The following is a 26936-nucleotide window of genomic DNA, read 5'->3' as shown; positions in this document are numbered from 1 at the left end:
CAAGCATTTTTCTGGAATTGGATTATTTAAAAATTTAATGGGAAAACAGGGCATCACCTCGCAGCGCACAGGTTTAGCTGGCAGAGAGTAGCTGACCCAGATGCGATTTATATAATTCAAATAGCAAATTTACGGAGACATTGGGTTTTACAAAGTCATTATCTTAGATTTATATCGTCGGTCTTTTTCCATGATTGGTGAGTCAATATTAAATAGACATACCATACTGTATAATTTCGGGCCCTAACCAACAGCCGGGCCGAGTTTCGTTTCTTATCAATCTCCCATGGTTTTTGTCCCCAAATCTTCCACTTCACTTTTCCCCTCCCCTTCCTTTGCGCGTTTACACTCTTTATCCTCAATTGCTCTTTGCTATTGTACCCCATATTTAAGAAACCATGCCACTCTCCAGGATCGATAGGATTAAACTTCCCGCCTCCGCGGATTTTCACGGTACGTGCCGCAGAAGACAAAAGATATATCTGCCCCTCCATTACCCCACCATCGAGAAGAAACACATATCGGCTTTCAATCATCCTATAGAAGCTTGGATAAGGACAGTGAGCTAATTGAAATACAAACAAACAGTTCATCTGCGAGATGGCGATATGATGGAGCTTGTCGTCCCCACCATTAGGCAGGGAGGGGTCAACACAGTCTATGTCATGGTAAGGTATCTGCCAGCCCGATCCCCTACGTCAAACTGAGCCCTGCAGCACAGCATACTAAACTTCTTTTCAAAGCCCAATCTTGTCCCCCCAGTGACCACCGTCGCGCAAGCACTCTCCTACAAAGAACGTCTCCAAGCTCTCGAGCCCCGCGTCACCTACCTAATGTCCCTCTACCTCCACCCCTCAATCACCCCCGAAACCATAATCGAAGCTAAGAGGAACGGAGTAATCGGCGTGAAATCCTACCCAGCAGGTGTAACCACAAATTCCGACGCAGGCGTCATCGACTACGAAGCCTTCTTCCCTGTCTTCGCCGAGATGGAGCACCAGAACCTAATCCTGAACTTACACGGCGAATGCCCCTCGCACGGGGACATCACAGTCATGTCCGCCGAAGAGCGCTTCCTGCCTACATTATTAGACCTACATGCACGTTTCCCACGCCTCCGCATTGTGGTAGAGCACCTAAGCACGGCTGCGGCGGTCGAGACGGTAAAGAAATGCGGGCCCTCCGTCGTGGGTACCATTACGGCGCATCATTTGTCCCTTATCGTGGACAATGCGCTGGGTGACCCGTTCTGCTTCTGCAAACCCGTAGCAAAGCTGGTAGAGGATCGTGATGCACTGTTAAGGGCGGCCACATCGGGGAGCAAGAAGTTCTTTTTCGGATCGGATAGTGCACCGCATCCGACGGGGTCCAAGAGGGGTGGTGATAAGATTGCTGCGGGCGTGTTTACGCAGCCGTATGCGACGCAGTATGTGCTTGATGCGTTTGAGAAAGGGTGTGAGAGTGGAGTGTTGAAGGCGGAGGACATCACGAAGGAGGTGTTGGAGGGATTTATGGGGAAGTTTGGAAGGGAGTTCTATGAAGTTCCACAGGAGCAGAAGGAGTTTATTACACTGTCCAAAGCGAAGGGCAAGATTCTGGATGTGTTGAAGTCGGAGAAGACGGATGTGGTACCTTTCAGAAAAGGTGAAGTAACCTGGGGTTTGACTTGGGGGTGAGTTGGAGGGGCCCCGAATAGGGCTCGAATAAAGCTGAAATCAATATAGAATTGGTCTTTATTGGAGCCTAGGGTATAAAACTACCCGCGTCTATTGGAATCGTGATTATGCGGATTTTCAGTGTTGGACCCCGCTGGTCGTTAGTAATTCGCTGGGCGAAATGAAAGTCGGAGGTGCAGCAGTCATATAAAGAGTCATAGAATCGGGATATTTCTATTTCTCTTCATAATATTCCAAGGAAACTGTACAAGTTCTACTTATTTCATTTTCTTTAACTGATAAACTCTGTATATCTCAGATGTTTTCGTTTATTCCTCGCCGCAAGCAACTTACAACCGTACCGTCGGAAAAGGTAAAGGGAGAGAAAAAAGGTCTTATGAGGAAGAGGGGAAAATAGATTTTATTGAAATAACTAACATCATATGGTATATTGGTATTCGCTAAAAAAACAACACTCCCACAAACAAAGAGAGGAGTGAAATAAAAAAGGTCAAAACAAAAGCTCTCCAACACCAAGCAAGATACGTCCAACATTTCTAATCCACCGAGAATAAAATCATTCTATTCAAAGGGCCGTGGCGACAATGGACGTGAAAATGAGGTGATGGCCTTATATCTATCCCCTGAGCCCTCCCCACCGCAAGCTAGTTTTCTATTTTGATAGTTAGGCGTCTGCGCCTCCCGCACGCTCCGCGATCTAGCCACATTGACTCCACGCTCGACGCTCTGATCGCTAATGTGCGATCGACGACCATCCATACTCAGGCGTTGGGCGCTTGTAGTCGTTCTCGTCGTGCCAGTCGTAGCCGTACTCGCGTATGAGTGACGAAAGGTATCCTTGTTATTGGTTTCGCAACCTGGGCTAGCGATGCTAATAGGTGGTGTCGCGGTGACGCTACGTATGAGGTCCGCGTCAAAGGTGACCCCAACATCTAGAGCGGCGATGAGGGCTGCCTGGAGCATTTTGTTCTGACGTTCGAGGAAGGCGATGCGGGCTTCGCATTGGGGATGTGTGGAGGTGTCTTGTGAGCGGGGGCGTATCGAGGATGATTGTGGGGACGAGGTGGTGTGAGTGTGGTTGCCATTACTGGCGCTGGTTCTGTTGCTGTGGGTATTTTTATTGCTGGAATGTGACGGGCTAGGAGTATATGGACCGGAGTTGTCCGGGGGGAAGCATTCGCGGAGGGGAGATTGCGATGCTGGGGCATTATTTAGTCGGGGTTCAGACCGGTTTTCTTTGTAGAAGAAGGTGTTTTTGCGGTTTTTGTTTGTTGGGCTTGGGTTGGCTCGCAGGTGTGAGGAGACGCAATTTCCGCAATCCGTTGAAATGGCAGTATGGGCTTCATCAGACATTGGTGGAGGTAGTGGAGTACGGGGGCGAGATCCGCTGGATATCGCATTCTTTTCTGGCAGACCGTCAGCTCGGGAACTGGGCGTGTGGTGTGCGACATTAGCCGCATGGTGCTGTTGAGGGATATTGCTTCCTGAACGAGCACTTCTACTCGACCAGCTCTTATTGCTATTGCTTCTGTGAGTGCTTCCGCTTGAACTTGCAGACAGACTTGCGTCAACTTTGTGGGCAAGAGCAGCATCCAACGATATGGTCGACGGTGACTGGCGGGCTAGTTGATTTAGATTGAATGCTATCTTATTAGACGGAGATCGTAGTGAGGGCACAGGCGGGTCTTTAGGCAAGGGAATGCTTGGGGGAGAGCCTGGAGCATCGTTTCTCCTGACTTTTGGAGGAGTAATCGAGATATCCGTAGCTTGATGCCCTGCTTTCTTGGACTCCGATTGTAGCTCCCAACCACGCCGAACCTCCTCGGGTGTGCTGTCTTCTGAAGGAAGAGGTGGTTGGGTATCCTTTTTCAGTCCTCCACGGGCAAGACACATATCTCGCATTCGCAATACAAAGACTCGTTCTGCTCGACTCATTTTGTCTAGTGGCTTTGTTGCGTCCATCTTCGAGGGGTCAGATATTCCCAAGCAACGTAGCCTTTTCGACTCCAGAGGCCCCCTTGGACTTGAGCGTCTTCCAGAGTTCCGTTCTATGCATTGTTGGTCCCCAGACGCTGTGAAAACGAAGTGATCTTGCAGATTTGTTGTCTTGGTTGCTACCGACGTGTGTTGAGAGGTATCTGTAGTTTGTGGGGGTGGAAGAGGCACGGCAGCCTGGGTAGTTGTCATATCTAGTGATGTCTCTCGGTGCAGGCGAGACGCAACTAACGGTGAGCCTTTCGAGCTGGATCTTTGATGCCCAGTACTGTTTGCTATCCTGGCGCGGTTTGGCATCGAGGTTGACACAGCATGCAACGGCTGCATTTGTCCAGTCAGTGACGACGTCGAAGCTGCAGATTGTGAGGCATCCGTGAAGCGGGCGGGGCGAGGGAAAAGGGAAATCAACGATTGGGTATCGATGGAGTTGCGAGGGCGCTGTGGGTAAGCACGAGTCTTGGAGTAAGAGCTCCGGCGGCGATGATGTGTGAACGTAGCGAAGATAGATGGGTTTTGGCAAGCTCCCTTGCTAGAACTCCTAGGTGGTAGACACTCGAGATCGATGTGAGACGAGTCAGAGGGCAGATAAGGCAGCGATTCCTTTGGCTCCGAATCTGTCTCTTTGCCCGATGCTGTCAGCGCTGGTGTTAATCCAGGCGGAACACTTGGAAGCAGTGGAGCTGAGCTGGTGTTCTTCGACGCGGGATGGCAATCGTTGGGCTGAAGCAGTGCAAAACGGGGTCTGACGATGCTTGATGAACCCGACACAGTAGTGGTTTTCTCCGTACAGGCATGTTGTTTCAATGGATGCCGCTTCTCGCAATGCGCGTCATTGAGTTTATGACAGTGCTCGCTATTATAATCTCGGACGCTCGTGATGCCGCCAGTTGGCGTGGTGAGAACATCGCAAACACCGTTAGCTGCGGAGCCATTCAGCGCTAGAGAGCTCGGTTCCTGGCCTAGGCGATTTGGATCTCTTGCAAGCGGGGCAGCAGTGGAATCTTCAGGCCGTTCAGCGCCGTTCTTGGGGTCTGTTTGATTGAAATTCTCGTGGGCTGTCTCTGGATGCCAGAAAGCGTCTCCTGGCGTCCGCGGCTCCTGTGAACGCGGGCTCACAACGGAGCTCTGCCTGTCGTCGCAGTTGTTGTCGTTGTCGATATAATTACTATTACTATTATTGCTGTTGTTCTTATTGTCCTTTTTCTCAACTGGCAGAGAAGGCAGCTCGCCCACTCCTGGGTATAAAAAGTCGCGGTTTTCGTACTCGACCAGCTTGGAGTTCTTCCTGTTCCGCGTTCCAGACACCATCATCCACTTGCGCCGATGTGGGCTGCCAGCTTGTTCGTCGTCACGGACTGCTGTATCATTGGCCTGTGATTTGGCATTGCCACTCCATGGCCTCTTCTTCTTCTTCTTCTTCTTCTTCTTCGTCGTCGTCGTCGTCTGAGACATTGAACTCCATATCCTCGATCTAGGCTTTTCCGCCTGGCGATGCTGATCGTCTCTTTCAGCTGCTTCGCTTTTGCGCCGAACCTTGGGCTTGTTGTTTTCTTGCAAGCGTAGTCGCTTGCGGCCCGAGGCCACTATGTTCACGACGATCTGGAACGGAGCTGAACGGTGCATTGGTTCATGCTGGCCGTCAAGGAACTTCAATAAATCGAGGGTATTCCCGCAATTGGCCTGTGTGCTTGCTGCCGTCAATGGTCGTGGGCCGTATATGCTCAGTTCTTCAGGGCTAGTATTCATATCGGCACCGTGGATGAGCCCCCCCCGGCTGACAGGCCGTTTATCAACGAGAGTCGCTGATACTCTCTTCTCCACCGCCATTATCTCGTCTCTTGACCGCCCCATCGGTATGGTAACGCTGGGTTCACTTCGTCTTGCGAAGCTGCCGTCTGGACGCTGCATCTTATGCGAGCTGCCAGCCAGACGAACATCTATAGGGACGATTGCTGCAGAATTGAGGTTGTGTGGATTTATGCTTGTCATACAAAATCAGTGAAATGATCTCTCTATTTACCAAGACGGTCAGTTTCTTCCATGCTTTCTCTGTATATTGTACAGTCCCACAACAGGAAATAGGACGTAAAACTGTCTGTACTATGCATATATACGTCATACGTTGTGGGATGATTTCTGCACGAACGGAATCCCGCATTGAACAACAACAACCACAACCCTTCGTTGACACATGGACCCGAAATAGATTAAAAGGCATACCACAAGCAGCAGAGCTGCGAAGCGTCAGGGGATAGGCGGGAATGGCAAGTAGAGAGAAAAGAAAAACTTCGTACTTCTAACAAACAGTGTGTGCTATTGATATACCGGATGCTCAAACCACAAAGAGGCGACTTGCGTCAGGGGGGAATAAACCCGTTATCTACCCCAGATCTCTATATTCGATTGAAATGCATTAGGAGAGATAAACACTCCACGCATCAAGAGCACGCCTGGTGCTGTGGAAAGGAAGGGAAGGGCAAGCAAAAAAAAAAAAAAAATAAAGTAACCGAAAGCCCCTCTCAGACATCCGATGAGGCGGAATAGTAATGCAGTATTATATACGGACAACCGGAGCTCATTGATCTTGCGGGGGGATATCTGGAGAAATTATATGCGTTGAACAAAGCCGTGATCGCTTCCAAAATGGTTTCCTCCTCCTCCACACCTTATAGCAAGCCCAATTCCAAAGTAGGGACTGGCATTGGCAAAGAGGCGACCAGGGAAAAAAAAAAAAAAAAAAAAAAAAGAAGAAAAAGAAGAAAAAAAGAAAATCTAGCAACTTTGATAAAGGACAAACGTGGGACAAATATCGCTCTGAAATCCGGAATCTACAGGTCAAAATTCAGTCCAAATCCTTGACAATCCGCGTCCGATCTCTATTTGATGATCTTCCGCTCGCATCCATAAGCCATCCCCAACCCCCGCATTAATATTAGAGCCGCTTTGTTACGCAGATATTCTACGAACGGTTGCAACACCAGCCGCCAACTCAGCGTAGAGATTAAGCAGCGGCGTCCAATTCGAGATTCCCAGGAAGCTGGGTTCCAGGCTAAGCGAAAAGGGAGCTTGAGCTATTATAAGGGACGATCAATTCTTGAACCTTGCAACAAAACGACCAAAGCGCATCCAACTTGCATCTAGAGTCACCAAGAAAGCCAATAACTACCAGGCTCGAGCGACACAGGAAGCTTATCGTGTGGCTTAGTGTCGTTCACCAACTTTGCTACAAACTCATAACTACCCTTTGAAAGCAAGAGCTTTTTATCAAGGCGCAACACCGAATAGAACCGGGAAAAGATAAAAATAAACTTGAGCTATCGGGATCACCTGGATTTGGAGAATGTCCTTTAAATATTCAAATCAAGGATGATGAGAGTAAGTTACATCAAGGAAAAAATTCGCCTCCCACATTCTTAACATGATATTTTCCCCACACTTATCAGCAACTCTGAATGGGATTTTCAAGTGCAGTAAAATGCGCACTGATCCTGGCAAGGGAACCAGCAGCGTTAGAGGTTGCATCTAGATATGGACCAATTGAAGAAGGAAGAAATTAATTGATTAACCTACAGCTCATTTCATTGAAATGTACGATGCAGATGCGCCTTTTGCCCTCCTTGTTGGTCTTGGTGGACCCTTCTGTATGAGCGTGCAGCTCGGGGTTGTGACTCCAGCGCGCGGGTTTCAAAATCGAGCAGAGAAACGCCGTTTTGCGGTGTGCAACCATTTTTGACGGCGATTGTATGGCTGACTAGAGGACTGTTCTCTCTTCTCGTCGATCGGGGACATTGATGTTTCGTAACTTAACAGCAGGCTAAAATCAGTGCAGCCGGGCTCAGTCAGTGGCTGCAGACGAGATGAACGAACATCGCCCACGAACGGCTTTTTCTATATTAATTTTGATTTTCAAGGAACCCTAGTGTTAAATAATTATTAAATATAATTACGGTGAACACTGTCGAACGTCGATCAGCGCGGCAAGAGAGCGATGTAACAACCGCCAACCATTCCATCTATCAACGGCCATCCCATCCCCGATACATGGCCTCTTGAACCAGAAACCTTCCCTTAAGGATATAAATACCCGAAATTTCAATGTTTCCAAGCAGACATCAACAGAAAGTATGCCCCTTAAAAAAATAAAAATTACCATATCCAGATCAACCCCCCGGCATATGGGAATTGGCAATTGTCGTCATATTTCCAGGAGATGGCCCACAAAGCATCTTTCATCCTGCACGTCTTTGTTGCCGGCAACCACTCTCGTGCAAACGGAACTCGCATTATTTAATGTTGATAGGCCGCCTCGAGGAAGTTAGTGCACAATGAAATTTCGGTTGTTGCGCCGGACCGTCCCCAGACCCCGAGCTTGAGCCCCCGATCGAAAGTATAGATGCGTCAATCGTGCAGTATATTCATTCATTTATTATTCACCGTGGAAAGCGGTTCTCGAAGTTAAGCGAGTACGCCGATTGCTTTAGGGGTGGAATTGAAGGTCTCCTCAACCAGCCAATATCAAATAACTAGTTAAATAATGTTCAAACAAAAGATTTTCCTGAACGCCCGGCTGATGCAGGCAGCGAGGTTCTAATCACCCACTCAATCAGTTTATTCACCAGTTGATATGTCGCTGCTCAGGATATGCGCACCTTGCTGCCGATTAACTTAACCAATCAAATAATGATTATCTATGCTGAGTAGTTAATTAATTGGCTGATAAGACTTCGTTTTTTATTCACAGAATCGAAGTTGGGAGGGATCCATCTACGCAAGTTCAATCTGTTGCATTGTCATATATATTGAAACAAGCGAGATATCAATCAACAAGACCAAACTTCAATTCTGATTTTTTGTTTATTTACTTTGCATCTACAGAGTACATTCTACCTCCTTTGCTGATGATAATGCGGGTTGACCAACTCTACAGGTCACCGCTCTCTCTCAAGCATATGATATGGGCATAGTTTCATGGTCATGGCATGATCTCGTCACCGGCGTAACTGCCCACCCATTTCCAGTCTGGACAGGCCGATGTTTACTTTTCTCCCCAGCTAACTCAAGCAGGTTGAACGGTTACGTTACGTTACTATCCTCTCCTGTCACATTAAATTAGTTATCGTAGTTACCGGCCCGAGGGTCAATTATAAACAGAACTGAACAAATAATTCAGATAACCAATCATCCCTCTTCCTGCAGTCGCTTGTCTCAGCCCTTTAGGGCCTTGCCCCCTTTTTCGGTTCCCCTTCCCCTTTCCCCCTTCCCACAACCCTCGCGTTCACCTACCACTGACCGCCTTAGCTGACTTTGATATATCGGCCAAAACCAGAATATTAAAGAAACAACCACGAGGAAAAGCATCCTTCGCTCATACGCAGTGCAATGCACATGTGGTGGAAAGAGCAGCTTCCAACATCGGTGAACGATACATTTCGATGTAGATGTCAACCATGTGCGCAACCCTCCTATCCCCTCTTTTCTCATGCACCCCTGGCTAATGCAAGGGAAGATATACCCCGCTCTCAGCTGGTCAATAATCCAACAGTGGAAAAGCAGGAGGTGATTTGTGAATGTGATTTTCGCTGGCTTCTTTGGGAGGTAGGTTATGTCCTCTTTTACAGGAACGGTAACACGAGAAGATCTGACATGTTCTCCCATGTTCCACTCCATGTTATCGTAACACTCCCATGTACAGGCGGGCGCAGCAGATTCGACGGATGTCAGCATCGTCGGGGCGTCTATCCGCCAACTCGAGCGGTGTAAATGGCGGGGTGTTGTATTGATTCATATATCAGATGCCAGACAGATCTATCTATATATTTTTTTTTTCTATACCTCTCTCTCCCCCCGATGGCTACCAAGATTAGATGCGCGGGTGTACAGGTGACATGCATGCATAATCGTACAGAGCAGATAGATTGGTTATGCAATTCATCATGTTCATGTTCACGTACGCGGTTGTTGCTTTAAACATAACATTCGACGGACGTGTTTATTCGCACCCCCTATCTTCGACTGTTGGCCTTGAGGCGCGAGAAGTCGTGGTGCATCGCCGAGGGTGAAACAACACTTCCTCGAGTAGAGTCGTGATATTTATGCACATGCAACTCGTGAACTTGCGCATGCATCATCAACACGCTGGCCTGTTCAGAACGAAGACTACAGTGGCGGTGACAGATATGATAGGTTACCCACCCTGTAGTAGTCAATCCCAATTTAGACGAATGGGACGAAGGCGAATAAAAGTAGTGTCATCGAAAAATGAATCTTTCGATATACCCCAATTGCCTTGGTGGTTAAATGAATGTAGGGAGTATAAAAAATAATAAATGCTAGAATCTGAAGACGCCCGATTTTGTGTGGGTATATAACTCTGCCAGACTAGAAACATGCCTCTAAAAAAGATTAATTGGTATGGGATGAAATAAAAGAGGTGAACACCAAAAACTACTTTGTGACCACGTCCGTCGTAAGTTGAAGTATTTGATAAAGGAACCACGTAGAAAACATAACAAAATATGCCAGACCATTTGGTCTGCACTTAGGAGTCCTCCTTCCTTCATATAACTTCTTGCTTAGCTAGCAATCTTCAATCAATCAAGCTTTACATCTTCCATCAAAAGAATAGTGTTACCAACGCCGCCCGGATGCCTTCTTCGTCTTGCTTCGTTGCTCTCGTCGCCCCAGTTTCTTGTTCTGGATGATAACGCATTCGAAGGATAAGGACTAGATAAACGAAAATTTAAAGTAAACAAAGAAGAAAGTGGAAAACAACATTGGGAAAACGATGGAATAAGTGACAAAAACAAATCAACAGCCATGAGAAACGTTATCAAAAAAGGACGAACCCCAAACGCCGCAGTTCAAATCAAATAAAAATAGTGTCTATGCGCTGTAATGTGCGATCATCCATGCAAAGGTAAAGCGAAATAGCGGCTCCCTCCTCAAATGATAGAGAAAAAAAGTGAAATATAATACAACGCCGTCTAGAAAAGGAGTAACGGCAAAAGAGAATAATGATTTTTTTTTTTTTTTTCTATCTTCTTTTTGGCTGAATAAATATGCTGGTTGGCTTCTTCTTTCTCATGGGTAGCGGACCTCTGCCTTCGGCATTTGGACGCGGAGGCGGCTTATTAGGACGTGATGTGGAAGGTGGTGGCTGGGCGGTCTGTCGGGTAATGCTGTTAGTACTTTGCTGTGCCCATTTATGAGAGGAAGGGGCAAAAATTTTTGTCATAGCTTACATTTGCCGTCTGTTTCTCCGGTCCTGTCCCAGGACGAGGACGCGGAGGTTGTTGGGTTTTGGAGTCTATCGGCTGATGTCGCTGGCCAGATTTTGAGGGTATCACCAGATCCTGGAACGAGAGTTAATAGGCCAGTAAAAATATAAACTGGGTTTTATCATATCATCGAAAATTAATGCAAGAGAAGACTTACGCTGGTGGGAGGAGTAACAATATGGGGATCTATTTTCTTCCCTCGCGGCCCCTTTGGTGCATTCATAGGTGCACCGAATTGAGCGTTAAACTGCGCATTGGGTTTTCGAACTTTCACATTTGTGCGGGGATTAGGAGGCTCTGTTTCCATCCGTTTCCGCTTGCCGGAATTTCGCTGATCAGTATTTGGTAAGTCCCGTTTTTGATTAGGCAATACTGCAGATGACGGCACATTTGAGGCAATTTTCGGGGGCACTTGGATAACTGGCACTTTCGGATCGTGGTCGCCAAGCTGTCTTTTCCGCTGCCGTTCGAGATTTGCTTTTAGGACCTGAGCATGTTGATGCTCCTCGCGAGCGATTCTATCCTTCTCCCGTTTGGAGAGAACAACTATTGATGTGCATGCGCGCGCTAAATGCCCAATGCCGCCGCACTGGAAGCAGCGTTCTGCCTCGCAATCTCGCTTGGAGTGCGAAACATCTCCACATCGCCAGCAGGCACCGCGGCTGGCCAACTTGGCCTCCGTGTTATCGCAGTTTGTCGTCATATGCTCGTAGCTCCCGCAGAATCCACACATGGCTAATTCATTCAAGCCAAACTTTCCTCCTGAAGGCCCTTCGGGTCCAGTGGAAGGCACTAGTTTTGGGCTGTGGCCTGGTGTGTCTCTGGAGGAAGTAGGGTGGTTGTCAGGAATGCTGGAGAGGCGGCCTATTGAAAGAGCAGAGGACGGACGGCTACTTCCATTCCCACCCGGCGTCACAGATCCAGTTCTCGACGGCGTCGAGCTCTTCGCGCTCGGAGCGTCGATCATCTCCACATCTCCCAACTCCTTATCCAGACTGATTTGCGGCTTCTGCAAGAGATGCAAGACATCTCCTTGGGTATACAGATTTCTCGACTGAGCGTCAGTAATCAGCCCGTTCCAAAATTCGCCTTGGACGAGTGATTGTGAATTCCCAAGCACCCAAAGTGATGATTTTGCACGAGTCAACCCGACGTTCATGCGGCGAATATCAGCCAAGAAACCGATGCCACGGTTTGACGCTCGCACGCAAGAGAAGATAATAACTTCACACTCTCGCCCCTGGAATGCGTCCGTGGTATTAAACTCGACCTTGGTGAAAATTGAATTCCCATACTTGTTTGCAAACTGATTTTTCATTTCTCTAAGTTGACCTTTGTACGGAGTTATAATTCCGATCCTGCCCGTAAAGTCGTAAGTCCTGTAATCAGTAATCAACCGCTCGTAGAGTTTCATCGCCACGCGAAGTTCTGCTACATTTACCAACGAATGGCCCTTTGGAGCGCTCGAATGCAGTCCTTGCACATCGAAAAACCGATATGGACCCAGAAGCTCACTCTTATGCCATGGCCGAACGCGTAGTTTAGCCATACCCGGCCCATCTTGAAGCCGTCCGTCGTAAAATGCAGCGCTTGGGAAACGGCTGATTTCCGGATGCATTCGGTACTGGGTATCGAGAAGATGTACATCTTTAGGGTGATTGGCTTGCATTCTGACGAACAAACTCTGTTCATACTGGAAGCGTGACGCGACTTTCGACAGAACAGTTGGCGGCAATTGCTTAGGATCACCGACGAGGACACATTTGGAACAACCATACTTGAGAGGGATAAGAGCACTAAGCTCAATAGACTGTGCCGCCTCATCGATAACAACCGTTTCAAATTCGATGCTCAGTGACTGAAACATTTCATGGCCGCTTCCGCTTAAAGTTGCACATATTACATGCGCTCCATCAATGATCTCCTGCTGAACCTTTTTTCTTGCAAGGTCAGCATTGCGGGCAGCTGCCTGGTTACTATCCCTGGCATTATCAATAGCCTGACTAAGCTGTGCTTTCTTCCGTTTCAACAGATCGAATTCCCGCTCCAGCTCTGATGGAACGCCTTGCCCCTTAGCACGGCACTGATCAAGTCTATCGCGGACTTCGTTGAATTGAGTACAGGCCTCTTTGTGCTCCGAGTAGTAAGTTTGTAGGTCCTTCTCATTACCGTTTTTGCGACCATTTTGTCCAAGCTTTGCGTTCACAAGCTCATCCAAAGTTACATCAATGACATTCGAGTTTATCGCATCGCTTCGCCCGAGGCGGACAACAGAGATATTTTGCTTTTGTCCACTCGATGTGACAACCCCCTCCTTGAATCGCATGACCAACTCATCAACTGCTGCATTACTCGGTGCACAAACAAGTAGCTTCTTGGAGTTCGTGGTTCGTGTAGCTGGTTTTAAATTGACCGATGAGCCAGGGCGAGCAATCTTTTGCTCAGCAAATACAGGGGTCAAGATCGCACCAACCAAGGCGACAATTGTTTTCGTTTTGCCCGAACCAGGAGGGCTAGCAATCATAATTAGTACTACTAACCCAAAAAAAAAAAAAAAAAAAAAAAAAAAAAAAAAAAAAAAAAAAAAAAAAAAAAAAAAGAGGGTTATTTCATGCATACCCCTGAATCAATGTGAAAGCGTCATTATCCATAGCCGACCTGACAGCTTTAGCCTGGGCTGGGTTTACATTGTAGGTGTCAATGATGGGCTTCAGAGACTCTGGTGAATAGTTCAATATAGGCGACGGCTTGGCTCTAATGATTTCCTCACTCAAATCGTAATACTTTAGTGCCATCAAGGCTCCGTATTCTCTTTCCACGGGTGTCAAAGACGTGACCCGAACGCCAAAAATAGAAGTTCCCGGTAAAATTGAATTGACGAGTGGATTCGAAGGATTTATGCGATAGGAAATTTCCATCATTCCTTTCTTTTTACTCGACCGGAAAATCCTTGCAAGACAATGAGGGGCCTTTTCATTAGAGGTTGGGTTGCTCGCCTTCGATAACAGAACTAAATCTGACTCCCCCAATCCCAAATCCTTAGCCTCCGCAGGTTGCATGAAGGTAGTAACCTCAACAAAGGCATCCACAGACATGCGGTTTGAAACTTTAATTTCAAAGGCTTTGAAACCGCCTTCTTCTTTCGCTGACTGGAAACTTTGCCATGCTTCTAATATCAACAGGGGCTCGAAAGTTCTTTGGTAATCCGCCGCGTCAGAGAAAGTATTCGAAACGAGACTATAATCTGTACGACCAGAATTCGGAGGAAGGTCACCATTTGCGAAGAATTCCCAGCTCAGCAAAGTCCTATGAAGCAGTGACAGATCTGGAGAGAGCCTCGCGCGCATATCCTTAGCAGACCGCACAATTTTGGTTTTCTTAACAGGACCGCGTTGGCTTAGTAACTTCTTCCTACTCTCTTCATATGCCTTTACGGCATCCGGCTTAGACATCGCCTTTCGTCCGAACACATCTCCTTCATCATCCTCCTCGCTATCGTCATCCGAATCTGACCCGGAGACCATCATACTCTCAACAGGTCCATGCTCGTCAATATTAACAGTAATTCCTTGCAATCCAGAGCCTTGATTGGCAGTTTGGGACGGGATCATCTTCTTTTTCAACCGAGCCAGCTCGGCCATATCACGCCGCTTCTTCTCTTCCTTCTCTCTTTCACGTTTCTCACGAAATGATAGGACGTTTGTGACGGGTTTGATCGACCTAGGCACACTTTTTGATGGAATGGCAGGCTTCTCAGGGCGTTTTTGTGCAGCAATACGGGCCTTGTTGAGCTCCACGGATCCCGAGAGTTGCATGAGCACTTCATCTGGGATTTCATCGTCGAATTCATCCTCATCACTTCCAGAAATCCTGGAGGGGCTTGAAATACCAGTAAGATCGATCGGCTTTGCATATGAGGTGATGGTACTTTGTTTCTTCTTTGGAACAGCAGCCGGTGGCACCGTTACGAATGGCTTTCTATAGTATGACTCTAGAGCTCTCACAAGCTCAGCCTTTTCCTGCGCAGTTATGATAGTTTTGATCGAGGATGTCCGAGCCACATCTTCAATATACTTCAAAGTGTCTGGAGCCAGAGTTACGTCTAGTTCTCCCATGCGGCGGAGAAGCTTCGCAACAAGCCCTACTAAAGTAGTCGCTAAATAATCATCCTTCAAACGAAGCCATTTAACCATTGAACCCATTGTGGCGGCAGGTGCTTTGACTAAGTTTTCCCTAGCCGACTTGGACTCGGACGGATCAAATTCGGAAATACTGCTGGCAAAAATAGTGAATTGGTTGAAAAGGAGGTCCGCAAATTGGATAGTATCGCGGCAGAATTCTAGCATAACCATCCTATCGTTCCCCATCAAATGCCAGGTTTCCGTCTGCTGGAATATAGTGGTGAGAGCTTGCCATTGATACTCCCATAATCTTTGAAGCGAAACGGCTTCCACACGATCAACCAGTTTTCGGGTTCTAAGAATTCCTGTTTCAGAGTCACATAGCACATCTATAATATCAGTTCCAGTTTTAAGCATTCGAGGCGCAGATGCAAAGGTTCTCATGTTGGATATTCGTCGGAACGAGAAGCTGAACCCGTACATCGTTGTTGCACAGAAGGACTGTAGAAGGTGAGATATTGCTTCTTTGCGGCCAGACTGGCCACTGATAGCTTTGATAAGATCTACAGCAGCCTGATAAGTGTTTAAATCTGCAGAAAAAAGGGCCGATATCAACGAGCCATTCGTGTCATGGCTCTTAAATAAATGATCCAGATGTTCCGGCTTGAAGTCAGCTAGCCTTTCAAGGATCTGACAGGCAAGGTGTGTCAAATGTCCGTAGATTACGTTGAAATGCGTTTTTTCTTTGCTATTCTCGCCCTTAGTGGAGAACTTTTCCAGTCCAACAAGGGGCAAGATACCCATGAGAGCCGCGTTGGACAGCCCGAGGTTATCCTCATCCAAGTGCTGGACAACTGCATCCCAAATCTTAGCAGAGTATGTGCTCACGCCATGTGCCATGGGTTTCTGACGAAGGATCACCTCGTAATCAGACTTCAGGGACTGACACTCCAGGGCAAGGGCGTTTCGAATAACATCCACGCATAAGCCGGAAATAACCTTCTTGTTTCCTTCGATTTGAAAGTCAGGAGGCTCCATGAAATGATTGATATTATCGCTGGTAACTTCAAGCGTGTCGGATAGAACAACCCTGGCGACCGAACCTCTCGTTGACTCGTTATCTGTGAAGGTCCGCAATGTGGAAACGAGAGTAGAGAGTCCGATTCGAAAGCAAGTATATCTCGAAATGGCTGGAAAGCGGGATTCCTGTAGCCTGGTGAGAAGTTGGAAAATAAGCACTCGGCATGCTTGAGGTTGATGTGCCCCTTTAAGGGAAGCCATGAAAGGCTCGATCCACGAGAGCATATCCGATAAAGGCGATGGTCTCTCAAACGCATCATCGTCGCGCGGCTCAAGTAGAAATTCATCGAACTGAGGGTTATAAAAGATCTGTTCAATGATAGCTTGCGGGGAAATGGTTTGCATGGCATCCCAGAAATCACTCGGGGCCTTCTCAAGGAAAATTTGGATGGTGTTTAATAGTGAACGTAAACCTGGAGTCGGAACGGCAAGGTGGTCAACTGATAATCGACAGGGGTCGATTTCCAAAGCTCTAAGGTTGTGCGTAATTTGTTCTTTATCGAGCCGCTTTACAATAGCATGAATGCCAGCCCATAGCCTCTGTACCAGCTCCGGCTGAACAGGTTGGCAGGATGCTTGACGAAGAGCTGCAAGAAGCGGTTCCTTGATGGCCCAGTCGAACTCCGGTATGGTAGGCGGCGCCTTCATTCTTCCCCATGAATTAAAAGCCCAGCGTTGCCGGTGTTCATTTGCATCAAAAAGAAATCGAGTAGTCGCAGGTATATATTCTGGCATCTTCAACGTCCGATTGCTCTGCACCAAGGTAAACGGCTCATCAAAATGGGCGCGGAGTATTTCGTCCTCATTCAACATGGCCTTTGAACTCATGGCTTCGAAAATCGACAACAAGGCCGCACGGTCCAAGATCGAAAGACTCCGCTGTTGAGGTGCAGCAGTCTTCAATGTCTCTGTTGCCCGATCCAAATTCTTCACAATCCGCGTGATATCCCGTTCATCGATGATTTTGCCAAACTTTTCGACCTCAAACTCATCGTAGCTCTCCCCCAGCATATCCATTAGCCACACCTTTCCCTTATAATATTCCTTGATGCACAGCTCGCATTTTTCCAGGTCATGCTCGATCCGTCTCCATATCCACTCCTGTTGGATTTCGACTTCATCACCGCTGAACGCAAGAAGGCGCATGCATGATAGGAATTTTTGCCTTCGCAAGGCGGCATCGGATATACGGCTGAGGTTTTCGACATTGGGTTTCACGTCTGGACTGGTGGAGTCAAGTGATTGGACATGTTCATCATTATACTGTCCCATATCATCGTCGTTTTGGCGGGGACAGAGCATATGGAGCTGCTCCGGGAGGGCTTTCAGTTCCCTATAGGCACGGAAATGGCATTCAGAAATTGCCAGCGGTTAGCAAGGGTGACAAGTAGTTTCGCAGGCATAATGGGGCCCGCTAGAGAAAATGGATATCAAACGAAGAAAGTTCCCCATCCGGTCAATGTGCGAAAGCCAAAAGAAATCACCAGGAGCACTCACTCGAGAACATCCATCAGTTCCGCCATGGTTCAAAGCTGGGCCGTGGCTAGGACAAGCTTCCAACCAAGAAGGATTGTAAACAAGAAAAGATACAATCTGATCAGTCGTAAAGAATCGTAAATGATAAGAGGTGCCCCATATCACTCTACACACTCCATCATGGTTCCTTTTACATGTGTCTGCAAGAAGTTGAATGCTTGGTCGTTGTGCCGCCGCCCGAGACACGCTTATATTAGAAGCAAATGCCAGTAGGCAAGCTTTGTCCGCCCCGTTTATTCCAGTTCCAGCCAGCACAGTTCGCTGATTTCAAAGGCAGCAAGCAGAGGGGGAAAGAAGGGCACTATTATTATATTTCAGAGTGAAATTTATTTGCCCGCGGGGTTTAGTTGTGAAAGCAAAGATGATGATGGATTGAAGTGACCGCGGGACAGGCGCGCTTAGCACGCCAGTAAAACCTCTTTGAGTCGTCTGCGCTAACTATTTAGTTAAACCGCGCGACTTTTCGTGTCTCGCATTTTGTGGCGACTTGAGGTAAAGTCGCTCGAGGTGAAAACTTGATCAAAGGCGGTTCAAAAGCACCTTTGAAAGGGGAATGATCTATTCAAATTGGACATCTTTAGTGATGTTCGAAGAAATTCTCGTGTGCTGCCTCTTTCCACGAGTTCTAGCTTGACTCCGGCCGAAGTTATATCGGATATACCCCCCATATGCATTTTATTTTATATATTTAAGTATTTTCTATCACCAACTTTCATCGCATCCGACGTAGATTTCAGATCTCCGAAATATCTTTCTGAAATTCTTATGATGTCAGCAGAATTTAATTATGAAGCACTCATTATCAAAATTTCAGCTTCTTGTTCACGCATTTTGTCAGTCAACAGCACTTCTCGTATCCCCGTTGTTGCCCCCCTCGCTACCATTTTCTTTTCACTATATCAGGCCTGTTAACAACAAATGTCCAGTTACACTAGATTGAGGAGTATCTTGGGAATCAGTACGTGGACCTCAAGTGACCAAACAAAGCAAAATGTAGGCCCAGGAACGGGCATGACAACAAACGACAGAAGAGTTACGGATGGCTAGTTATTACGATCGAGAAAGACGTAGTTAAATTTTTTTTTTTTTTTTTGTACGCACTATGTACATCAGGACACAGTTAAACAGGGAGAAAGAAAATGCAAAAGAAAAGTGAAATCAGGATGGGGAAAAAGGGGGAGAAGGGAAGGGAAAGAGGTAAGAATAAGTGTTAAGGTAGGTATAGCCTGGTTTCAGGGTTGCGCGAGGAATAAAATATATATCAGGAAGAACGATAGATATTTACCGATTACCGATTAGAGCCAAGAAATAATAGAAAAAAAAGGGGATGGGCGGCATGAAGAGGGTTGGAAGAGAAGAAATGAAGCAAACGGCGGCAAGAGGAAGAAACAAAAACAAAAAGTTGGTTATATACTAAAATTTTGAAAAATTCGTAATTCCACGCGCTGGTCAAAGAAAAAGAAAATACCAAAAAGTGTACAAGTTTCCCCTCCCCTGAAAATCCAAAAGTCAAACATGCAACAAGTTGAACGCCTCTAATGGTAATAATGTTTTAGAAAACAGGACGGAAAAATGGAAAGGAAAAAGGGAGAGGGTCAAGGGGAAGCAAAGCAGATTTTGACGCTCATGCAAGATCTTTTGGCGCAGAAATAAAATGGAAGGCACAGTTGAAAAGTGACACAGCTTAATAATAGCAAAGGGAAAAAGGGAAAAAAGGAGAATATATGAAAGCGAAAGAAGAGTCATCAGGGGCATAGTGGCGGTCAGTAAACAGTATACATTACAAAGGTTGAACATAAGAGAAAAAAAGAGATTCGGCGGAATGATGTAGAGAAGTCGGCGGTGGTTTGGATTTGTTGGGTATAGCGGCTCATGTTAACCTTGGTGAGTTGACTCCATGCGACTGAGCATCGCGGCGGAGGTAAAGTCACGGGTGGCTTCAAAGCTGCTCCTAACCGGTTCCATAGACTGTCGAACGCGGTCGTATGATGGTCCGAGGTCAACTGATTGCTGCTGTTTATGTCGGAATTCTAAGCTTGCGGTGTATCCTGTTCCATCGCTTCCATTTTGACTTCTCGGGTTGTGAGTTGCTGCAGTGGGGGCGACGGATGGTGGGTATATCGGTCGCTCGTCTTCAGGAATAGATTTCGATCGCTTCGTTGACATATCCATGGGTTTCCCAAGCTCTGTGGATGCGGGGGACAAGTCTCGAGCAGTCGGAGGAACATACGCCTCATAGTCATCCAAGTATTTGAATTTCCCCGCAACAACCTGTTCCCGAATGATGTCCACGTCTCTCGGGAAATATATCTTTTGGATTGATTTGATCGCAAATCGAGGCGACAAGCACATCGTCACGGTCAAGAAGGTCAAAGCCCAAAAGGCGAGCGTGCCAAATACCTCCTGACCAGCCTCAAAGAACTGGCCAGAGCTCTCCACTGAGGTATAGACACCCGTCCAGAAAAAGATGAGCAGGGTGCTGATTATATTGATCAGAACGGTCAACCAATCCCAGCGATAGGTGTTCAATAAAATGTAAGTGTTGCTAGCAATCACAGCGGAACAGGCCACAAAGACTCCCATACGCATCCGATCACTGAGGTCGAGTCCGTTATCCGTTACTCCAGTGGCGGGACGATAAACGAGGTAGGTCATGAAGAAGCACATAATAGACTGGTATAGCCCGTCCAGCATATAAAGCCTGTGGATTCAAATATGTTAGAAAATTGTTAGATTATTCGGCAGGGTGGGAAAAAATCTACTCACCAGAACTTCTTCTGTGTCCATTCCTTCTGCTCGATACCAGTTTTATAAAGCTGTGGGACAGCCAGAGAGACCCTGTCGTCCACATCTTGGTCGAAGATACCCATCAATATCACAGGGAGAGATGTAAAGGCCAAGTTGACCAGGATGATGTACGTGAAGTCGAAAAGGTAGGAGCCATCGAAGTTGTTGTATATCGAATACCAGAAGAGCGCAAACGTCCATACAAGATTCTACAAAATGAGTTAGCAGGATACACGTAAGCAAGAGGTCGAAACCAAGTAAACAACATATGCACGCGTACCTTGTAGAAGAAATTGGCAATAGTCTCACCAAGCCGTCGATAAGACCATCTTCCATGGACGAGGACGAGACGCTGAAGGAATCGGAACTGGCCAATTGCGTAATCTGATGACATGACAGCCTGTCGGCCTTCCTCACCGGCGATGCCAACTCCCACGTCGGCTTCTTGGATCATCGCAACATCGTTCGCGCCATCACCAATAGCAAGTGCCATGACGTGCAACCCAGTCTTTACCATATGCACAACGGCGGCTTTCTGAGCAGGGCTAACTCTGCAGCACAGCACGGATTTGCACTGCTTGCATAAGAGGAGGAATTTCTGCTTTAGCTCCGGGGTAAGCATGAGTTTAAGTGCGTCTCCATCCACAATGAGTGCATGTGTCGCAGCTGGTGGTTCGTGGTTGCTTTGAGCAGCGATTAGCTCTTCGTCAGAGCCAGTAAGACCAAACTTCGCCAAATTCGTGTCAAGTTCATATGCGGCCGAGTCAGGGTCGTCCTTATCGATATTGAAAACGATCAACTCCATCTCGTTGGAGAGCAGATTGCACGAAAATCCAATATTAATGGCAGTTTCAACCTTATCTCCTGTAAGGACCCATAGCTTGATTCCAGCAGTCGCCAGGAGGGAAATAGTATCGGGGACGCCATCCTGCAGCCTATCCTCAATGGCAGTGCCACCAAGAAGGGTAAGTTCCTGCTCAATGGCACTTGAGACTTCCTCGAGCTTCACGTCACGGTCAGTGAGCGACTGCGCAGCCAAATCATGAGACTTGTTCCATTCTTGGTATTCTTCTTCACTCAACACTCTCTCGGCGACACAAAGGGTCCGCAGGCCTTCCCTAGCGAACATTTCAAGGTGCTCTGCAGTCGCCTTTCTAAGGAGTTGTTGTTGCCCACGAGCCAGGCGAGAATAGATTATACTATCGGCACCTTTGCAGAACAAGATAATTTTTCCATCGGGCATGCGAATAATTGCGCTCATCCGTTTTCTTGATGAGTTGAATTCCAAAGTGTTCAGAACCGTATACGACCGTTCTTCGCCCATAACGTTCAGCCGAATGTCGTCACCCGATCTTCCCAGCACAGTAAACCCGCAGTCTCGTGCAGTCGCGACCAGCGCTGCTTCATCAGGAGATTGAGCTTTGAATTCAATCCTAGGAGGGTCACCTGGAGTACGTTCTGTTATAACTGTATGGCATAGAGCCAAGGCAAGCATGAAATGCTCGTTGGCGGCTTGCTGCTCCTCGCCAGCGGTTCCAGAAAGGTGAGAGACGAAATCGGGAGAAACAAACGTAAGTTCTTCATCATGGAGGTAAGGATTGTCATGGATAGAACGAAGCTGTTGGAGCATTTGAACGCGAGATTTGGCAATAGTTTCATGAGCCCTTTTGGAGACTTCTTCCACGTCGATACCCTCGCGACGCTGCATTCCAGCCATAGCTTCTGTGTAGGCTTCACCGTATGAAACGCCGTTGATAGTGCATTTCTTGAATTCCATCACGTTCTGGGTCAGTGTCCCCGTTTTATCGGAGAAGATATACTCGATCTGCCCAAGGTCGTCCGAAATATTCCATGACTTGGGCGTGCAAGGATAACCAAGTTTGTCGTAAAACATGAAAGTGTCGCTGTGAATGAAGATGGCCTGTGCGGTTCGAACAATTTCCAGGGATATATAGAGCGAGATAGGGACGAGATTCTGATAGAGAATAACGGCAGCCCAGAATGTGACAAAGCCGTCGACAGGAGGCGAGCCGCCGTAGGACCCAAATTCGAAGAAATTCAAAGAATTATCTCCTTCTCCCCACGTGACACCTTGAACGATTCCAGACACAAGGCACATGAGGAACAGAATGATGAAATTGTAGATGACGTTCCAGTTCAAATCTCTGGCAAGCTTTGCTCGCTTTGTTGGTGTAGCGCCTGAATTAAGCATGATCTTTGTTTGAAGGCCGGTATAAATCACCATTCCCAAAACCCACTCAGTATTCTGTATGCTACAGCCACGGAGTAGTATATTGTTAATGGTAATTGGCTCCACCATTTCTCTCCCAGGTCCATCCGGGGAATTCGCGTCATGTTGCTTCCATTTAATCGCTCCATTGTACTCGTACAGATTTGGATGCGGAGCTTCACTCTCGATCATGAATTCTGCCTTCTCGCAGTCCCTGGCATGCTTTACGTCGCGAGTGCAATGAAGCGCTTGTCGTACCTTCAAATTTGTTTCTCCATCGAGATTCTTCGTTTCAACGTAGCAAGCCCCGTCTGGGTCAGATGTGGACAAGACAACAACATCCGCAGGAATGGGCTCTTCGTTGTAAATTCGCACGAAATCGCCCACCTGCACGTTTTTCCAGTAGTCACGCTTGAACCTTGCGGTCTGAGGGGTTTGTTTCGACTTATTTAACACACTCCCGTAGTCGCGACGCGCATGCGGACGGTCTGATGTCTGGTAAGGATCGGGAGATAGGTAGTTAGTTGAAGATGTTTGTCCGTCCATCTGCGGGTTGCGTTGGTCAAGTTTAGGTGATGGGACAGGTGTCATTTGTATGGCACCACCGTTCTCCTGGGAATCGCGATTATTGAACTGGAACGACTGTCTGAATGAATACGTCGAGTTTCTGTGTGTGCGTCTGGTATCTATAGACGGTCGTTCTCCGGCGAGGATATCGTCATCGGAAGCCGTTGCCTGTCCCCCTTTTTTCAGAGAATTTATTAACCTCCAAAACTTCACCACAACTCTGGTGGTTGCTTTCTTGGTCCTCCGCCATAACGAAACATTATCTTCAACTGAATTAACATTGTCCCATTCAACCAATCGATGAATTGGGGAATTGTTTAGCTCATTATCAAGCACGGTTCGTCTCCAGTCTTCAATCGCATCTTTAATGGCAGTAACTGTTAAAATGGAGATTAGGGGGACTGAGCTCAGCCCAGGGTTGGTGGCGCCGAAAATTGGAAAAATCTGTATTTTTAATTCACGACAGATTAGCCAAATTTAACATACTACGGACAATACGGGATGGCAAGCAAACTTACAGATAGAATAATAGTGAACAAAAAGTAAATATTTGCAATATTATGAAACTGGAACCACAAATTTTTCGGAACAAAACTTAACGGGGTATATTTTGCCGTTCTTATCTTATTCCTCGCATAATTGGCCATGAGGCGACCGTCCTCGTCCTTCACATCATCAGAAAGTGGCACGTTGCAAAATATCCTTCGAAGATTCAAATTGTCAACGGAGCCTTCGTCGATGGTCGACCCCTCGCCATTTGGCAAGGAGCTAGCAGTCGATTTCCGTTTTTCGTCCTTGGAACTGACGCGACGGTGCAGTCTATCCATTATAGACCGTCTTTTTCGCGATCCGCCGGCACCCGCATGGCGTTGGGTGGCCCATCGCATCCTTCTAACGGGCTTCGAGATGGTGGCCTCATCCTCCGCGCCAAATTGTACCTCGGCCATTCCGGGCTTTTTAATACTACCTATAACATAAAACCAGAGAGGGAATCGGGTCAGGAGGATATTCCGCACATTTGCAATTGTTTAAGCAGCCGAGAAAGCTCAAGGAGTGTTCGGATGTGTCGGATTAAAACGCCTCAGGGGCGGTCGAGAACAGCGAAAAACGACCAAAGAAGAACGAGACGGTGAAATTAAGAATATATGTGATTGAGACCTGACGACTCGACGACTCGATATAAAAGAATGGATCCGTGCTATGTAAAATGGAGGCGCTGGGCGTATTGGTAAGCCCAGACAGTGGGTTCGAAGGAGGATAGATAGTAGAGAAGACGATTGGGGTAGTTATTAATGGAAAGAGTGAATTGGTCAGCAAATCGGGGATGAAACTGACGACGTAATTGCCATGAGGCAGCCGACTACACCACAGAAAAGAGTAGAAAGAAGGCGTGATGTAAGGGATCTGGAGCCGTGAATGGTGATCCAGTATAGGACACCGTGAACAGAAGACGGGGAGGGGAGTCCGTGTTGAAGTTCGTCTGGGTAGGGTAGTAAGTAAGTAGTGGTAGTGGTAGTGGTAAGTGGTAAGTGGTAAGTGGTAGGTAGTCGCTGAGGTGGAAGGAAGGAAAAGCACAGCCAGGATTAGAATGATGCCTTGCGTGCGTGCCTGGTACGGTACAGTACAACAGTACAAAACCGTATGTATGGTAAATACGAGTCATCAGTCATCAGTCATCGGACGCTGGCTTAGTTAACCCGGGCCGGAACTCTTAAGTAGCTTTCTTTTTTCACCCCCATCGTCATCCATGGGCCAAACCGGTGAACTCCTGCACGGCGGGCCCTCGGAACTGGAGGGGGGGGATCTCAGCCACTTCGCCTCCACTCTCTACAGTTCTGTGGTTCGATCGCCTTATATTTTTGGTTGCTCATCGGACATATCTAGGAAGAACCGAAACCGCGAGGTTAAGCCCATCATCATAATAATAATAATAGGGGAACGGATCGGCCGCGAAAAGTTCTACCCCGTCCTCAGGGATCAAACATGGCTGATTGTTATTTTACGCTGTAGTTACGGAGTACGGAGTATTATAATCAGAACGAGGGTTCTCTGCTGGCTTGCCCCTTTAACGTTTTAGCAGCCCGCTAGCAATCCGTGTTAGCGGCACCAACCCCAGGTCGGCTCCTTCATGACAGACAAAATACATCACCGCAAGCTCCTATAATATTATTTCATATATCTTTGTTCGTCAATAATATATAATTTTTATAATCATAAACACCTGCCTATTCGCGTCGGGCAGATACAGACGGTTCTCAGATTCTTGGAATAGTATCGCATCGTGCTACCGGTTAGGCCATGCTGTGTTGATACCGCAATTTTACACCAAGGAGTGTCCTCGATACCATCGCAATTTACTTTTGTGGCTGAGGTCCAGCCCAGGTTCCATGCCCAGCCCAGGTGAAAGGAGTTTCTGGTCTTGTGGTGACTTGCCTGGGGATCTCGTGGAGACGTCGGAAGGCGGATCATCTCCAAAGAGCGGCTGCAAGAGTTATGAACAGACTGGCAACAACCATGGATGTAACCTTGAGTGCTGAATAATAATTAATAAGAACTTTTATGGCGGGCTTGCTACGTCGTCGCCAGAGGTGGAGTCCGGGTCGGGGACATGGCCGGTGAATCCACAACTGGCGATCAGGATCCCAATTTATCCGACAGCTGCCCAGCACTCGGGAACTTAGCGCCCGCAACGGTGAAAATGAAGAATCCATACAGAGTACATGAGAAAGCGATTAATCCAGATAACTAAACTATTCCTTCACTGCAAAATCGCCTTGATCTCAGCGGATGGGGATTACATGCATGGATGCAGGGAAAGTAATACATTGGAAAAGAAAATGTCCTTTCTCAACCGTGGAACCTACTAGATTGCCAGCATGTTGTTGACAAATGCTGTGGCTTCATATGAGCGAGAGTCTGCTTCGCCCTGCAGCAGAACTCCGTACGAAGCTTTATTAACTACGGAGTACTAATCATGCCTTTGCGCACCCACACCTGATGTTGGGTTGTGCCACACTGTAATGATAAAAACAGTGTAATGATAAAAATGAAAGTATGTATCTGTTTTTCAGATTTGAGAAAAAGATATTCGTATGAAAAAAATATTATATTCATTATTGTGGCGGACATATTACTTGCGAAAACAGAATTTTCCCAGCCCCCTCTGAAAATTAGTAGCAAAACACCACCAAAAAATCAAAATATCTGCATTTCTCTAGAATCATTCAATATCATTCAATACACATCTTTTTCAATCAAATATCATCCAAATACGCGTCTTTCTTATCTTTATCATCAAATCCACATATATCAATCAACTCTTTTTTCAATATGCCTCACAACACCTGCTGTCCTGCTGCTTCGCAAGCCTGTACAAAGACTCCTACCCTGCACCTCAGTCTCCTCAAACTACCTGTTCCAGAAGTTCTGGATAATGAAGAGGATCCAGTCAATGATGAGATGAAGGAGCAGATGAATGAGAAGGATATAGAGACTCAGTCTGAGGATTCTTGATATTCACAAATCTCTACACCTGAGTCTGATATCTCATACAGATTGTATGAACGGGTGATTATCAATGAGATAAAGAACAAGAGAGATGACAAAATGATTAATAAGTAGAAAGAAGAAGAAGAATTAGAAGAATGAATCTATAATTTCTACAATC

At 46.9% G+C, this 26936-nt stretch overlaps 6 protein-coding genes across 7 annotated transcripts; 3 read left to right on the top strand and 3 right to left on the bottom strand.

Annotated features, from left to right (window-relative positions):
* Nucleotides 1-233: 233 nt before the first annotated feature.
* BDCG_02310 lies at nucleotides 234-2169 on the top strand. Of its 2 annotated transcripts, none has more exons than XM_045417856.1 (3): nucleotides 234-453; nucleotides 589-668; nucleotides 744-2169. In XM_045417856.1, the coding sequence occupies exons 1-3, from the start codon at nucleotides 399-401 to the stop codon at nucleotides 1674-1676; spliced, it is 1068 nt and encodes a 355-aa protein (XP_045274571.1). In that variant the 5' UTR covers nucleotides 234-398; the 3' UTR covers nucleotides 1677-2169. The 2 variants fall into 2 exon arrangements, with proteins under 2 accessions (XP_045274571.1, XP_045279990.1); XM_045417857.1 differs by having other exon boundaries at nucleotides 245-453; nucleotides 589-673.
* Nucleotides 1937-5989, bottom strand: BDCG_16551 (uncharacterized protein). Its single transcript, XM_045425769.1, has 2 exons — nucleotides 5966-5989; nucleotides 1937-5683 (listed from the first exon to the last, which is right to left on the bottom strand). The coding sequence occupies exon 2, from the start codon at nucleotides 5658-5660 to the stop codon at nucleotides 2238-2240; it is 3423 nt and encodes a 1140-aa protein (XP_045279989.1). The 5' UTR covers nucleotides 5661-5683; nucleotides 5966-5989; the 3' UTR covers nucleotides 1937-2237.
* Nucleotides 5990-9721: 3732 nt separating this feature from the next.
* On the bottom strand, nucleotides 9722-18280 carry BDCG_02307 (tRNA-splicing endonuclease). Its single transcript, XM_045417855.1, has 5 exons — nucleotides 17647-18280; nucleotides 13568-17482; nucleotides 11106-13461; nucleotides 10913-11023; nucleotides 9722-10836 (listed from the first exon to the last, which is right to left on the bottom strand). The coding sequence occupies exons 1-5, from the start codon at nucleotides 17670-17672 to the stop codon at nucleotides 10705-10707; spliced, it is 6540 nt and encodes a 2179-aa protein (XP_045274570.1). The 5' UTR covers nucleotides 17673-18280; the 3' UTR covers nucleotides 9722-10704.
* Nucleotides 18281-18732: 452 nt separating this feature from the next.
* Nucleotides 18733-25241, bottom strand: BDCG_02306 (phospholipid-translocating ATPase). Its single transcript, XM_045417854.1, has 4 exons — nucleotides 23788-25241; nucleotides 20753-23713; nucleotides 20452-20681; nucleotides 18733-20386 (listed from the first exon to the last, which is right to left on the bottom strand). The coding sequence occupies exons 1-4, from the start codon at nucleotides 24214-24216 to the stop codon at nucleotides 19561-19563; spliced, it is 4446 nt and encodes a 1481-aa protein (XP_045274569.1). The 5' UTR covers nucleotides 24217-25241; the 3' UTR covers nucleotides 18733-19560.
* A 226-nt stretch (nucleotides 25242-25467) lies between these two features.
* Nucleotides 25468-26357, top strand: BDCG_16550 (uncharacterized protein). The gene has a single exon (XM_045425768.1). The coding sequence runs from the start codon at nucleotides 25657-25659 to the stop codon at nucleotides 25804-25806; it is 150 nt and encodes a 49-aa protein (XP_045279988.1). The 5' UTR covers nucleotides 25468-25656; the 3' UTR covers nucleotides 25807-26357.
* Nucleotides 26358-26599: 242 nt separating this feature from the next.
* BDCG_16549 (uncharacterized protein) lies at nucleotides 26600-26782 on the top strand (the record flags this gene model as incomplete). Its single annotated transcript, XM_045425767.1, has 1 exon — nucleotides 26600-26782. The coding sequence occupies one exon, from the start codon at nucleotides 26600-26602 to the stop codon at nucleotides 26780-26782; it is 183 nt and encodes a 60-aa protein (XP_045279987.1).
* Between the last annotated feature and the right edge of the window lie 154 nt (nucleotides 26783-26936).

Source organism: Blastomyces dermatitidis (assembly GCF_000003525.1).
Source record: "Blastomyces dermatitidis ER-3 genomic scaffold supercont1.2, whole genome shotgun sequence".
NCBI classification, from domain to species: Eukaryota; Fungi; Ascomycota; class Eurotiomycetes; order Onygenales; family Ajellomycetaceae; genus Blastomyces; species Blastomyces dermatitidis.
The sequence above is the reverse complement of the archived record's forward strand: the minus strand, read 5'-3'. Positions and strand labels throughout refer to the sequence as shown.

Bases quoted from the DNA above. Each gene is read 5' to 3' on its own strand.
- BDCG_02310 (XM_045417856.1), top strand. From the start codon at position 399: ATGCCACTCTCCAGGATCGATAGGATTAAACTTCCCGCCTCCGCGGAT. The intron at 454-588 runs GTACGTGCCGCA...ACAAACAAACAG, and splicing joins CGCCTCCGCGGATTTTCACG to TTCATCTGCGAGATGGCGAT. The intron at 669-743 runs GTAAGGTATCTG...TTCTTTTCAAAG, and splicing joins TCAACACAGTCTATGTCATG to CCCAATCTTGTCCCCCCAGT.
- BDCG_16551 (XM_045425769.1), bottom strand. From the start codon at position 5,660: ATGACAAGCATAAATCCACACAACCTCAATTCTGCAGCAATCGTCCCT.
- BDCG_02307 (XM_045417855.1), bottom strand. From the start codon at position 17,672: ATGGCGGAACTGATGGATGTTCTCGA. The intron at 17,483-17,646 runs GTGAGTGCTCCT...CCGTGCCTATAG, and splicing joins GAACTGATGGATGTTCTCGA to GGAACTGAAAGCCCTCCCGG. The intron at 11,024-11,105 runs GTAAGTCTTCTC...CTCTCGTTCCAG, and splicing joins TTGTTACTCCTCCCACCAGC to GATCTGGTGATACCCTCAAA.
- BDCG_02306 (XM_045417854.1), bottom strand. From the start codon at position 24,216: ATGGCCGAGGTACAATTTGGCGCGGAGGATGAGGCCACCATCTCGAAG. The intron at 20,682-20,752 runs GTACGCGTGCAT...CTCATTTTGTAG, and splicing joins TTGCCAATTTCTTCTACAAG to AATCTTGTATGGACGTTTGC. The intron at 20,387-20,451 runs GTGAGTAGATTT...TTGAATCCACAG, and splicing joins TGGACACAGAAGAAGTTCTG to GCTTTATATGCTGGACGGGC.
- BDCG_16550 (XM_045425768.1), top strand. From the start codon at position 25,657: ATGCCCAGCCCAGGTGAAAGGAGTTTCTGGTCTTGTGGTGACTTGCCT.